Source organism: Tachypleus tridentatus, chromosome 11 (assembly GCF_004210375.1).
Source record: "Tachypleus tridentatus isolate NWPU-2018 chromosome 11, ASM421037v1, whole genome shotgun sequence".
NCBI lineage: Eukaryota > Metazoa > Arthropoda > Merostomata > Xiphosura > Limulidae > Tachypleus > Tachypleus tridentatus.
In genome coordinates, this window is record NC_134835.1 from 70660909 (window position 1) to 70676660 (window position 15752).

Below are 15752 nucleotides of genomic sequence, written 5' to 3' on the forward strand. Positions count from 1 at the left end.
GTAACACATAAGAAAACAAGGCCAAAAACCAATTACGTAGAAAAGTGTTTGTTTGTTTTTGAATTTCATGCAAAGGTATATGAGGGCTATCTGCACTAGCTGTCCCTAATTTAGCAGTGTAAGACTAAAGCGAAGGCAGCTAGTCATCACCACCCACTGAAAACTCTTGGGCTACTCTTTTATCAATGAATTGTGGGATTGAACATCACATTATAATGCCCCCATGGGAAAAAAAGGTGAGCATGTTTGGTATGACAGGGATTTGAACCTGCTGCCCTCAGATTATGAATCGAGCATCTTAACCACCTGGCAAAGTAGAGAACTGATATATAGGAAAATATATTAGGTATTTCTATTTCCTAAAGCATCTTCAATCTTATTTCATTAGTTCTGAAATAATGTATCAAGGTTGACCAAGTACAGGTAATATATAATTTATGTTAAAAAGTCAAATAATTTTGTCCCTAGCACTAACAACCAAAACTTATGCTCCCCTTTTGAAACCATCAAAAATTTAATAAATGAAATTCATCACTGTTTGCAAACTTAACATGGGATTTTTATATCATAATTTTATAATAAAGTATACATAGTTATTGTGTAGAACGTCCATTTGGATTTATATCGACCCATCCTCAAGTTAGTTAACCTGCCTTATTATGCTATGGAACCTAATATATCAAATTCATACCTGAAGTTGGAGGTCTGTGGAGAGATCAGAATTTTTCATCAGTTGTTTAACTTGTCTACGGCTTTCAACTAATTTGCGAATTTCAGTTGGAAGAACACCAGGTTCCAAACTAGGGTCTGGAAGTTCTACTTGGATTTCATCTTCCTACACACATTTGTGAAATTGTACTTACAAATATGAATATTGTTCATGCTTCTATTAAATACTTAATTGTAACAAAACATAAAGCACTTTTCTTTGTTTCTAACACAGAACAGCAAAATATTATTATCACGAGAATAAAAGTTTTAAATGTGGTTAGGAACCAAAAGATATATAAAATTAACTTTATAAGAAATTATTCTACAATTTTTTTCTTTGCATAAACAGAAAAAAACAAAAAACCTTTTCATCACCAAACAGGAACAATAATGAAATTAGTTGATTTAACAATGTATTAATAAACACAAAATAAGATTTTCTCAAATGCACAAAGACAACTCATAATTAAAACATAATTTGAGTCAAGACTTTTTCTAAGAAAATTAAATATAATTGTGGTTTACTCAGTAACCAGAATTGTTTATATTAGTGTTAGCTTTCAATACAAATGTATTGTTTACTCTCAAACAGTTAAGCAGGAAACATAACTTCGAAATCTTTGAAAAGAAAAGTGTTTAAAACACCATAAACCATTAGTACAAGATTGAAAGTTTTCAAATTTAAAATAAGTATGTTCCAAATCTTAAGAAATAGAATATTAAATTTGGGTATTAATTTTTCTGTATTGGCAAATATTCTTTAAATAAGGGCATTAGCAAATTTCCTGTTGATAATAAATTAAAATTACTGTAATGAAAAAAATATGTAGTTTCATTTACTCGTACTTTTTTTTAAAGTATTAAATCAATCTGTTATACTAAACTGTCAGCAGTTAATCTGAACTGTTCAAGTGACAGAAAATATGAGATGAGAAAAAAGTTGACTGACATATCCTTAATGTCCCCTGGCATAAAAAAGTGTGTAAATACAATGATTTCAACCATATAAACTGACTGTCAGTTCATAAAAAAAGAAAAAAGTTAACACAGTGTTTACCTCGTCATTGGTAAAACCAGCTGAATCACGTGAAATGGTTGTGAAACATATGTTGTATTCCTGAATAATTGATGGATATAAACTGTTGAAATCCATAAGAAGAATGTGCTTGTCATAGAACCCTGAATCAAACACAAAACTTATTAACATATTAAATTACTTTTTATATAAAATTTTCAAAATGGTAGAAAATATATACTTATAAAATTAAAATTTTGCCACTTTTAACATTAATCAAAATAAATAGATGAAAATATTTATATGGCATTTTAAGTCACATCTGGGCACAAAAAAGGAGAGTAAGTTAGCTTTGAAATTCAATTGTAAACTCAAATACTACATACTAGCTAAATGTAGTAGCAGTAGATGAATAAGAGGGCAATTCTAGATATTAAGGTTTAGATGCACCAATAAGCTACTAACAATTACAGCACTGAAATTTATTATGAAATTTGATAATTAAATCTGTTTGAACTAAATTAAAACTTTACAAATTTGTTACTTTCAGCAATATTTTAACTGTTATTATTCTCTGTTTGAATTATAACAATAATTTTTGTTTAATAGTTTTGAATTTTATGCAAGGCTACACAAGAGCTATCTGCACTTTGTTTTATGAAAAATATTCAGATAATTTCTTAGCTCTGTCAACACTTGTTACATCATTTAATAAATGTATAAATATCATTAAACAAGATGAATCTGACTAACAATTTTAAGAGATAGAACACCACCTGGTGTAATTTTTTAATATTTATTTTATACGTAACATTCAATTAAAAGATAATGGGTGAAGATGTCGCATTCTTATACTGTATGTCTCACTCTCCTGTAATATATATTTAAATATAATGTACCTAATATTTAATTTTTTTCTAGAACTCTGATTTAGAACTCATTTGTGGATTAGGGCACTTGCTTCTGCAACCTTACCTCATATTCTCTACAGTATGAATGAATCAAGAATGTTATCTGTTGTTGCATGGACTAGTTATACTCAAAACCACTTTGAGTGTGAGATTACATTATGATTGTAACATGAAGCAGGGGTACACTCATATTCTAACAATCCAGTTTTGTGAATGGTTTACTGTACAAAACATGCAGATTATGAGTGAAAGCTCTAACATTTTCAGACAGATCTTATTTCAACTTTGACAGATTCAAGATGCAATGTGTAATCTTGTCTATGTTTTCTACTCATGATCTACCAGTTGCTGCCTCTTTGTGTTTTGTCTTCCATTTCTACTGCTAACAAGTTCATATTCAGTTTCACTTCTAATTTATTTTAATCTGTTTAAATACAACCTTTCTTTCCATTAATTTCAATCAGCTACTAAAGTTATAATTTTCCTACATGAAAATCTATTTCCAATAGGTACTTCCCTCTGTTCAAAAGATTAGCTTTTGTTGTTTTGTGCTGCCCTTTTATTTGCAAATTTTTTGAACACATGCCATAAGCCTTCAACCCTCTCTCTGTTGGAATCTAAAGTTCCAAAACGTCTTTCAGTTTCTCTTGTGAAATCATTATGCATCATCTCTCCACCAATAGGAGAGCAATACTATCATGACATGTGACTCCCTCTACATTTCACCACTGAGCTATCACTTCACAGTTCATTTGGAAGACACAAGTGCCAGTAGATAGTCAGGAGGAAGGGTGAGAATTGTAAGCAGAGGGAAGTGCCTATTGGAAATATAGTTTTCATTTAGGTAAGTTATAACTTCTGACATGGTAATTTCCTTCTACTCACAAGATTAGCTTGAATCCCATACTGAATTGGATGAGGGACTGGTGCAACGGAAATACAGATGTATCCTCCACAAGTGTCCATACAGCTCCACTTAATTAAGAGGAACATATGACAATATCTGAGGAGTGGAAGCACACCAAATCTGAGCCATTAAAAGTGAAAAGATCAGGAAGGTCAGATATGGTTGACCAAGAAGAGAACACAACTGCTTGGGAAAGGAGGGTGCAACAAAGAGACATAAAAGAAGTGGAATCACTAAAATCACATGGTGAAAGGTGGGCAAGAGATGATGTGCTCTCAGGTGTAAAGTGGCTAGGGTGTGAAGGACTACATTTGGCAAGTCAACTACATCCAAAACCTAATTTCTTGGGTACTGAAATTTTTATGAATATAGGATGAGAACCTATACTGTCTTCAATTCAAGTCCTAGAGTCCAGAGAAAGCTTATGAGAAGATTCCAGGAACTCATAGGGTGGCTTAATGCCAGAAACCTGGGAAACAGTCATTGGAATCTCACAGAAGTCCATCATATGCACTTGATCCCTGCAACCATGAACAAGCCCAAAACAACTGAGGTGGTCAACAGCCTCATAATGAAGGAAATCCCAGGGCAGAAGCAGAAATATCCCATGAAAAGCTTCTATGACCAACTATACAGAAAAGCAATCAAAAACCTGTACAAGGCCTTACATGAATGGTTCACTCAATCTCCAATACTTCACTCACCAGTTACTGGCATCCATGTCAGGCTAGGAGGAACTGCACTTGGGCATATCAACTTAGGGAAGATGACCCATTCAGAGGATCTAGCAACTCTCTCTGTACTGGCAGAACACTGTCTTGCTCTGAACTGAACAGTTATAGTCATTTGTGTGGAACCTATCCAGCAGGTTGCCTTCATGGTCAACTCAGCAATATGAAACTGGTAAGTGATTAAGACTCCCATTCTCTACTGGAAGAAAAAGAAGGAAAAATGTGTTGGAGAGTCTGCAATACTGGAGAGAGTGCAATGGCTGACCAAGAAACCCTAGTTTTAAAACCAGATCATGCAGGTTTATTCAATCAAAATATAACATGGATGGGCAGCATTTCCCTTCTGCTTTAGCCATGCTGTCCATAGGTGGTGCACATGCCAGAAGAGACATGTTATAACACAAGAATCACAAAAAAATTACACTTGAACAATCCTGTGAAACTCCCCAGCTCAAGGATGAGAGTGTACAGCCATGGAGATATAGGAATCAACATGGCCCACAATGCAGATAAACAGAAGTATATCTACAAATGATTATAGCCACCTAAGTGAAACAAAGTAAAGACAAAATATCTTGTGAGATACTACTCATCACAGAGCAGGATTCAAAGTGTAGCTTAAGCAAGGGCCCCTTGAAAGAAAAGAAAGAATCAGTTAAAACATACCTTGTTTCACAATCATGCCAAAGTCAGATGAATAGCCACAGGTGGTAAATGATACCTAGGAAAGTATGGGAAGGTGCAGCAAACATCAAAATTATCATTAGTCTACACCTGTAAAAGCTTTGAAAAGTACAGTAATAATAAGGAATGAATAGGACTGAACGTGTGTTCCATATAGTGCTTCATTTCCCCACGAACAAAGGTCATGCCTGTATTTGTTAGTACAGAAGTTGACAAGTGGTAGGAACCTGAAGTGGGAACAGTGACTCTGGAATTCATGCATGATACAAAATTAACAAAAGTGTACAGCAAATATGGGTAAATCAAATGCTATTAAAAGAAAAAACTGAAATTAAACAAAGTTAAACCAGTTCTAGGGTAATAAGTGTTTATAGAAATATATCTGCACACAAGCACTGCCAAGTAATGGTTCAGTGGTTATGAGTAGAAGGAATCATATAAAAATAGTGTTCTCCTACTTGTGATGAGAGATTACACTTAGTAATTTGCATGGGGGTTGTATTGGAACTTCAGATTCCCACAGAGGAAGGGTTGAAGGGTTGTAGCATGCATCAAAAAAATTTGCAAATACAGTAGAGGGCAGCACAAAATGAGAAAACTAATTCTTGTGAGTGGAAGGAGACCACCATGTTGGAAGTACCAATTCCTGTAACTTGACAAACGGTATCTTTTCACTTTCTGTTTTTCTTTGTTTTGTTCATACTTACATCAAGCCTTGTCTCTTTCATTCAACTAGTGGCATTCCATCATATCTATCCTTTTTCATACCAAATTCACAAGTCTCTCACTGTTGTAGTGTTCAGATAAGTACTTTACCTATTCCACAACTCTAGATACTAAATTGGTATATGTCAGTAAAATATTAATGAAGCAAACCCACAGTTAAGAAAAACAAAACTAATCCAAAATAGACACTAACTACAATACATAAAAAAAAAAATAAAGGATATGAAAGAAATTAAATTGACTAACTTCTTTGCTATTAGGTTTTGCCCATTTCCTAGAGTTACTATACCATTTTTTATATTACCTGATTTAGATTAGATTAGTAGTGAAATCTAATACTTTTTTTCCATATGTAATTTTATTCACATACTTACACTCATTTTACAATTTTATATATAACCTGATAATTATTTGTTAATTATTCCTGCATTTTTCTTGGATGACTGGCACTTAAATTCAAGACCCTTTTATTTATAAAAACAAAGCAATGACATGTTTTCATTTTTCAAAAACCTTTCTATCTCATGCTACCCTGAAGACTACCAATGTTGCTCATATTTATATAAAAAATCTAATAATCGATATTAAATTATAACAATGAATGAGAAAGACAAAACCTCTTTTAGGATCTAATACTAGTCCTCCAGTGTAAGCTGGTTTCCGTTTCCTCTTCTTGCTTCTCCCAGTTTCAACATCATCATCTTCATGATATTCTACCTGTTTAACCATTTAATATAGTTCAACAAAATGAAATGTCATGAAACAAACTGACCATTTATGTTCAAAAGATTCAAGATAATATGAGAAGAATTAATGAACCTGTTACTTAATGTAGAAAATGTCTTAAGTTATTTGGTAATGATGATTCTGTCAAGTGACCTGTGAAAAATGCATATGATAATACTGTGTTAAATTTTTGGAAAAGGACCTCATATAACTGGTCAGACTCTAGTTAAAAGTGAAAACTGAAACTATCAAATGCTTTGAAATAAAGACTGTACTAATATTTAAACAGTTTAAACTTTTACCTCAGATAAGAAAATATTCAGAATAATTTAAATAAAATTCAGTCTACCAATTTACAAAAAGATATTTATGTTTTATTTTGAGCTGAAAGAGAACTTTTTTATTCATGTGTTAAATACGTTTTATGACTTGTTAGAGATACATGTTTTTGTCTGATATGTTAAAGGGAAAGTAATCAAATATTTGATTTGAAGTGGTTTGTTTTGGAATTGAAACATTAAAAATTCAATTAAAAAAACATTTGTTCTGCAAAATTATGGAACTATTTAAACAAGTTTTAAAAGAGATCATCTGAATGATAGTAAGATATACTCAGATTCACTCTTGTTATGTAACAATGATTTTCGTAGTCATAAATATTTGGAAGAATAATAACAGATTATAAAATAACCTGTTAATGAATTCTTACTTATTTTATTGATAAATAATTCTCACTCAGCCAATTAGCATTCATTCTATAAAAACTAAAGGATAATACATGATTGTCAATCAAATCATTACAAATAAAACACCACCACCATCAAAATAATAATTTAAAAAATCAACGTTTATATTACAAACAAAATGGTTTCAAACGTTGTAACAATGTTAGTGATCCCTTCCTTTAATGAGAAGATTGTTGTTTATTTTCACTGTTGAAACACACACTATAGTTAATATTTTTTTTTTATTTTTTTCATTTATTATTATTTAACCCTTCCTATATGGATTCTGTGTAATATAAACAAGTTTGTCTACACATTTGCTTATGTTATGAATTTGCATTATAACTTTTGATACAGCATGTGTATCTTCACAAAATATGATAGACTTTTAGTAGATATTACATGTATTCAGTATACAAAAAATCATTTTTTATGAAATACTTTTATTAAAGATTGGTTTGTGAAAATAAGTCTTTTCATTAATAGACTGAGTGCATGTTATGATTAAAAATTATTTGTCTCAAAAATCTCGAATTTTATTTATGTAATCTGTAAAACCTCTCAAATAAATTTAAAACATTTGTTTTCAATAAGATTATATTTTATGTTATTTTTTCTAACTACATATGGTCTGTCACTTAACCAACCTTATAACCATCCTAAAAAAATGAGGAAATAAATATAAATGTTTTTAATGCAAGAATAATTACACATTATAACACAAAAATACAAATGTTTATTCTAGGGAGCTTAAATCTCATAATGCTATATATTCTATATATTTACATACATACTTATTATTTTTTATTAACTGGCCTTCCAGTTAACATAATTTGCATTAACGTGGTGCACATTCAATCATGTTATGTACCCAGTAATACAAAACTGACTGTTAGTCTTCCCTGTGGACTGGTATTTTGTAATGTAATCACATTTCAATTATTATACATTATATACATAAATTACTATATTTAGAAATACATTATTAAACTTAGTTCTCATATGATACAAAACAATAAATCAAAGTAAAGCAAACAATTATCTCTTCTTGCTATTACATTTTTACTTGGTTGCTGCATCTTTTAAAATTTCGTATATGGAGGATATCAATTTAAAATTTTTTTTTTTTTAGGTTTTATATATACATTTCAATAACCAAAAAATCATAACTAACTATAATAATGCTATAGAATTCTACTAATTTATTAAGCTTAGTAACTAAAATGTATTTAGATTTAAAAAATATGAATCTTTGAGCAGACTAAAGACACAACCTACCCGAATGAAGTCTTGGATTGAAAGAATGTGGTAACCCTTTCACAGATTAAAATGTCTGAGAAAAACCACTCTGGAGCAATTCTGAGCTGTTGATTTGTTATTCATGTGTCATATACTGAAGTAAGAGTATATAAGGGATCGTTTCAAAAAAATTGAAAGAGGTAAACCAGGCTACTGTATTTGATTCAGTATATAAGCCATATTTCAGCAAAATAAAAAGATATGAGGTTCTTATTTTATATTCTAGCTTAATAATATTAGTAATTTGAGTTTCTAATTTGTACAAAACTATAGACTTAGTATTTTGAAATCACAAATATCTAATTTTAAACAGTGCTGCATTCAATATACCACATGATTCACTAAAATCTATATGGTCTTTTATGCTCTACTTTTAAATTAAGAAATTAACACATATATTATAATTTGAATTATAATACACAATTGGATTTCAAACTTATTGACATACATTCATAAAATACTTGCTCAATAAAATTTTGATTGAAAGTCAACAATAGCTATGACATGGCCATTTTAACCCCTGACCTGTTATGAATGGGTTATGAATTATTTAGGAATGCAATCACTTCTGAAAACCTCAACTACAGGGTCCTATTATATGGAAGTTGCCATACAAAGAAAGTTTACATTAATTTCTTTTGTACACCTGAAATCCAAGGGAGTTTAACTTAAGTTTTGTTAAAAGAAGGAAGCACATATATAAAATTAATCATCTGTCTTTACTGAATCTTTACTTGAAGGATGCTCTTCCAGCTTTATCATGAACACTGGCAATTAACATATTTACTACTACAAAAATCAAAAGTTGATCACAATTAACATTTTACTTTAATAACAAGTCCAGATTTTGGAATACAGTAGACTATCACTGATATCTTTCACAATCTTCTGCTTATTCATGTTGATTTATTCTGTAATACTTAATAGGTTTAACTCTTAATCAGATATCAGAATGTTAATTTCTTCTGTAATACTTAATAGGTTTAACTCTTAATCACATATCAAAATGTTGACTTCTTCTGTAATACTTAATAGGTTTAACTCTCAACTGGGTATCAGAATACATATATATATTTTTTTTACTCTTACATACAACCTTTTTTCTTGGTATTTACCTTTTTGACATGTTTGTTCCATTCTTTCAATATTTTTATTCCAATGCTTAAAAATCTCCAACAGAACTTAAATGTATGTAACTTTTTCACAACTGACAAATTCACTCATTCAATTTTCATTCTACTCTGAAAAAATTAAAATAACTGCTTACCTGAAAAAATCTGGTATAAAATTACTATGGCACTAGCTGTGCCAACACTCTAGTTATCCACACAGAAATTATTGTCCATGTTTTGTCATGTGATTTACAGTAGGTTAGACTAAATAAGTTGTCTTATTTAGCCAAAATGAAAGCAAGTAGGACAAATAACAGCTAACCAAGTTCTTGATAAGAAAAAGTCAACTGAGAAAAATATCCCCTCTCTTAAAATTGTAAAATTCAGAGCATGATAACGTTTTTCAATCAGCTATCCCAAGACAAATAGATTTAGTTTTTTCACTAGCTTTGATCAAATTCCCACTATTCCCATTAGCATGATTAACTGGTAAATCAGAAAAGCAATATCTATAAAAACATTTCAATATAAACCTGAAAATTGTTATTGTTAAGTATGGTAATATTTAAAGGTAGGGGTAGTGATAAACCAAAGTGCTGGCCATAAAACTGCCTGTTTAAAACCACCTTTAATATGTCTGAATATTAATAACGACTATTTCATAGTATCAGATGAACAAAACTAAAGCTTACTGTACTTATAAAGCTGCCTAAACTGCCAAATATGTGTTTATGGAGTGAATCAAAATGTCACCATTTCAATTAATTTTTATATAAGTAAGTGACTTTTCCAAATAAGCATAGAGAAAATATGATGAATCTTATTGTTTTAATTCTTTCACAGGATTTTCCCACCTAGAGTTCCAATGATTCTTCACTTGTACCAAAAATGATACTAGTGTATATGTAAGGTAGACAAGGCATTACACATTGGGCACATAATTAGACTTAAGGGAGGTTGGTAGAGTGTGTGTTTTGTTACAGCAAAGCCACATTGGGCTATCTGCTGAGTCTACTGAGAGTAATCAAACCCCTGATTTTAGCATTGTAAATCCAGAACAGTAGGGGGCAGGTTGGTAGAAATCCTGATAAACAATAAAATCAAATCAGATATATATGCACCAAAACATATTTTAAATAACTCAGTTTTTGTACTTTTTACCATTTTCGTTCAACATTTTGAAGCTTGAAAACTTTCTATATTATTATAGCTAGTTAGATTATGTATATATTAATTCCCCCTTCTCTTTCCAAACTTTAAAATTTTATTGTACTTGTCATAAACAGTATTTGTTGTTTGTCCAAATCATCACAAGTGTGACCTCATCTGATTTTTTTTTTTTTAAAGTTTCCTCATGTTACTTTATATTCTTTCTTTCATTGGCTCAATTCATAATGCTTTAGTTATTGAGGCTGATCAGTTCATAAAGCTAAAGCAACATATTTTCAAATTCGTTTGTCCAACAGATTGAGAATGAAGAGTAATGCACACAGTCAAGCATTTATTCTGAGCCTGTGAGTAAATTACCATTATAAAAACATTTTGCCTTTATTACAAGAATTGTTTTACTCTTTTATCTTAAAATGTTTGGTTTCATCTGATTACAAATACATGAAGCTTTATGGCAGATATTTTCTATGATCTAATTTTTTAATAAAATTAAATATATGGCATTATCTTTTGCATATGACTAATATCTCACACCATGTACACACTACCATTTATCTAGCTCAACTGTGTAGATCACAGAAGTTTACTCAATATTCCTGACATCTTGTAGCATATTTCCAAACAAACTTTATATTTTAATTTGAACAGAAATGGATAAAATTAAATCACTGATTATGATAAAAGAACTGCATGTTCTATACTAGTTCTCAGCAAGCAATCTTCTGTTTCTATGGCAATATAATTTGTTAGTTGCAAATAAAAACCACCCAATTTTTTATATGTAAGAATCTGTACAAAAACAATAACTCCACTATTCTCAAAACTTGATATTTTTCATTACCTACAAGACCATAATTGTTTCACAAATCCCATTCAAGTGATTAGTTTTCTTGTACCCTAAGATTATAATGTTCAATCAAACAAATTATTCAAGTTAAACTTGTTTTAGTAAAACAAGTTACTAATTTAAAAACCAAAACAATCCAGATTCCAAACTATTTATGACCTACTATTTACAATAACTATTCTTAAAATTTTACAAAATATTTAAATTCTATAACATCAGTAAAAATTTCAATTCATATAAATTTTATAATACATAAACCAGTTATTAAAAACATGGTACTAAATTATTAAAAATATTATTTTCTTATTAAAATACACTTGACATTTTTAGTACAAATAATAATGATGTTTAAATAACTTACTTTTGCTTGTTGTTTTCTTAAAGTTTTGTCAGGACAAATAAAATTCTTCTCATAAAAAGCATGTAGAAGTAGAAATTCATTCCTTTCTGATCTTCCTCCTAATAGTGTTCTAGTCTGAAGCCAAATACGTTTATAATTCAAAATATAAATAAACTAAATTATTTAATATAAGAGGGCTGTTCAAAAAATACGCGGACTGTTTGAATTGTGCGGCTCCAGTTGGTTCCAGGGAAATTCCATTTGGTGTCGCTAGGTTCACACAGATCAGCTGATTACGACGCCATTTCCCGATTGCAGATATCTTCATTTGTGTATCAGCTACGCGGTTTTAAGCGAAGTGCGATTTTTTTCGTTTGGTGGATTTCAGAATGAATGACCTAAAGGAGCAATGACTTGCTGTGAAATTTTGTGTTAAACTTGGAAAATCTGCAACTGAAACTTTTGCTATGCTTAACACGGCTTATGGTGATGTTGCTATGAAGTGTACGGCATGTTTCAAGTGGCATGAACGTTTTAAGGATGGTCAACAGTCCATTGAAGATGATGAGCATCCTGGACGTCCTTCCACGTCAACAAAATCAACACCCTGGTGCGGGCAAATCGACGTCTGACTGTCAGGGAGCTTGCTGAAGAGTGTGGGATATCAGTTGGATCTTGTTACGAGATTTTGACCAAAAAATTGAAGATGCACTGCGTTGCTGCGAAATTCAGCCCTCAGAACTCGTGAGTTTTTGGCCAAACACTTGATCACTGTTCTTCCCAACCCCCCCTACTCACCTGACCTTGCTTCTTACGATTTTTTCTTGTTCCCCAAACTCAAAAGACCCTTGAAAGGAAGAAGATTTGAGACGATTCCCGAGATTAAGGCAAATGCGACGAAGGAGCTGGAGGACATTACAAAAGAAGCGTACCAGGACTGTTTCAACAAGTGGAAACACCGTTGAGATAAGTGTGTGCGTTGGGGAGGAGAGTACTTTGAAGGAGTCCCAGACCTGTAACTTCTAAATAAAGTACATTTTGTTTTATGACGTCAGTCCGCGTATTTTTTGAACAGCCCTCATATATTAAGACAAATTTTAATATTGTATTTCAAGTGATAACAACATAAAGAATAATAAAATAATTCAAATTTTTCCTTTAGCTTTCTTTGTTAAAAGTATGTGGAACATTAATCTAGTAACTATAATTAATATATATATTTAAAAAAATCATTTTTTTATACTGGTACATCAGAATGACAATAAATATACAATACCACAAATTAGGGAAGTTACATTGTTCTTTAAAATATGAAATATACTAACTAATGAACACAAACAACATGTAATATTTACATAAAAAAATTGATTTGTTTTATTTATAAAATTTTCACAACTATGTCTGGTTATTATATATATTTTAACAGGCACATATACTTAATACCTAACCACACTGATATGCATTTATCAACTGAGACTCAAATGTTTTTGAAAAGAAACCACAATTTTAATCTTTTATGCTTACAATATGTATATATTGTAATAGTATATTGTCAAACATTAAAACTTTTGGAAAATGTCTGTTTTATTATAACAGTTTGTGACGTATACTTCCAAAACACAGATCTCAGAAACTGTCACACTGATCACCACCAATCATAACTGTGTAATATTTTTATAACAAAAATTACAAAAAGGATTAACTTTCAAATATAAAACAGTCAAAAAAATAACTTTAAAATTATTTGTTTTTCTTTAGTAAAAATCTCATGAGTGTTGAAACAGAAAAGCAAGGCACTTTCATTGATAACTGGCTCTACAAGTTTGTTTTGAACTTTGCACAAAAAGCTACTAAAGGGCTATTTGCACTAGCCATCCCTAATTTAGCAGTGTAAAACTAGAGGAAAGGCAACCAGTCATCACCACCCACTGCCAAATCTTGGGCTACTCTTTCACCAAAAAATAGTGGGATTGGCCATCACATTATAACATCCCCATAGCTGAAAGGGGGAGCACATTTGGTGTGACATAGATTTGAACCCATGACACTCAGGTTACAATTCAAACACCTTAACCCGCTTGGCCATGCCAGGCTAGCTCTACAAACAAATGGTTCAATAAAACCTACTCTGTGGTGTAGTGCTACAATGATGGCTTATTTTTAAAATTTCAATAAAATTCGTTTTCTCATGGATGGTGAACATCATTGAATGCCAAGCATGAGCACATTTTATAATTGTTAGAGAATTCCAGAAAAGTCCACAGAAGGTTTTCTTTCTCAGAAACTAGCAGTTGTAACTGCCTGGTGGATAGGTGTTTCTGCTACTTTATACAATAGTGAAATAACCTTCATGCAGCAATAAAAATGTGACAGTTATTTCATTAACATATAATTGACCATTAATATACTGATGAAAAGAAAATCAAGTACAGAATTTGTATGTACTACCTATGATATAAGTCTGGTCAATATTCATTCATCCTATATAGATATATTATGTCCACAGTGTTGGGGAAAAGTTTCAATGTACTGTTGACCTTCTGATCATCAAAAGTTAATCAATTTAAAGCTTTGCATATGGTACCTGTCACGTAAGTTTGGTCAAACCTTGTTCACACTGCACTAAAACATCATGTCCACAATATTTATGGAAAATTTTCTATGTAGCAGTGACATTCTGCACTAAAGTAGGTCTAGAACTTTGTATTGTATGTAGTACCTACTGCATAAACTTGGTCAAAATCCACTCATCCTATCTTGATTACGACAGATGGATGATCAGACAGGGGTAAATTATTACACTCCACCCAGCTTTATGAAGGAAAAAGTGCATACAAATTAGAATATAATGTTTTAAACTAATAATGTACTAGAAACTCATACAACTTTTATTTATTTTCACTTTCCACTGTTTCTGTTTTGGAAAAGAGAAGGAAAATTTCAAAATGTTTTTCATTTCTCCTGTGGCATTAGTATTAGAAATAAATGTTCATTTCCTCTAGTTATTGACCAAGTATAAAACTAAAACTACTGGGTCATTCATGAACCTGATAAGGTAAAAAAAACATAAAGACTATGTTGAAAGCTGTGGTATTTTCAAGATTCCATCTTTAAAACTTGTCCATATCATATACTTTAAAATACTTCACTTATTCATACATTCACCTTAAAAATATCAATTTTTAAATGGCCTTTTGTTTAAGGTTGCAAGGAAAATTTATTTTTCTGGCTAAAAAGTCATCAGATAACAATGATCAATGATGACTTCACAAGGCCATTACAGAATTAAAACTGAATTCAAAATATCACATTCCTTTTCTTATGAGCCTTGTTTCAACATACAAAGAAATGCATAATACAATCAGCCTCAGAAAAATATTTACCATTAAATTTCCAGCAATGTTTGTTATCTGTAGAGCCAGAGGAAGAACACTTAGCTCACACATTAGACGCAAAACATAGTCAGCATCCTGCATAACTAGATCTATCAGACGGAGAAGTTGTCTTGAAGAACTACAAGCAAATAATTCAGTATTTATAAACACATCACCATAACAAGAATCCATAACATTTAACTACTTTTAACATGTTTAAATTTCTGAATATGGCACTAATTTTAATGTTTCACATGCGTGAAAGAAATATTAATTTTAACATGTTGAACACCTCCAAATAGGGTTTAACTTATTTATAAGCTAATGCACTTTTGCAAGACTTAATCTTCAGATAGGAAAACAAGTATAATTCAATCAACTCTTGCATACTTGTGATTAATTAAGAAACACTGCACACAGAAGAGACTGTTAAATATGTAACTACTCTCATTGAGAAACAATAACCAAAACTGA

The 15752-nt window shown here is 31.0% G+C and overlaps 1 protein-coding gene across 2 annotated transcripts in view; it reads right to left on the minus strand.

Annotated features, from left to right (window-relative positions):
- PolA1 (DNA polymerase alpha catalytic subunit) overlaps window positions 1–15752 on the minus strand; it is a 110640-nt gene that overhangs the window by 49890 nt on the left and 44998 nt on the right. For both annotated transcript variants that reach the window (XM_076467856.1, XM_076467855.1), the window contains 5 exons: window positions 15288–15417; window positions 11926–12039; window positions 6303–6402; window positions 1769–1890; window positions 692–835 (listed from right to left, as the gene is read on the minus strand). In XM_076467856.1, the coding sequence (XP_076323971.1) occupies window positions 692–835; window positions 1769–1890; window positions 6303–6402; window positions 11926–12039; window positions 15288–15417 (610 nt within the window). The remainder of the gene's footprint in view (window positions 1–691; window positions 836–1768; window positions 1891–6302; window positions 6403–11925; window positions 12040–15287; window positions 15418–15752) is intronic.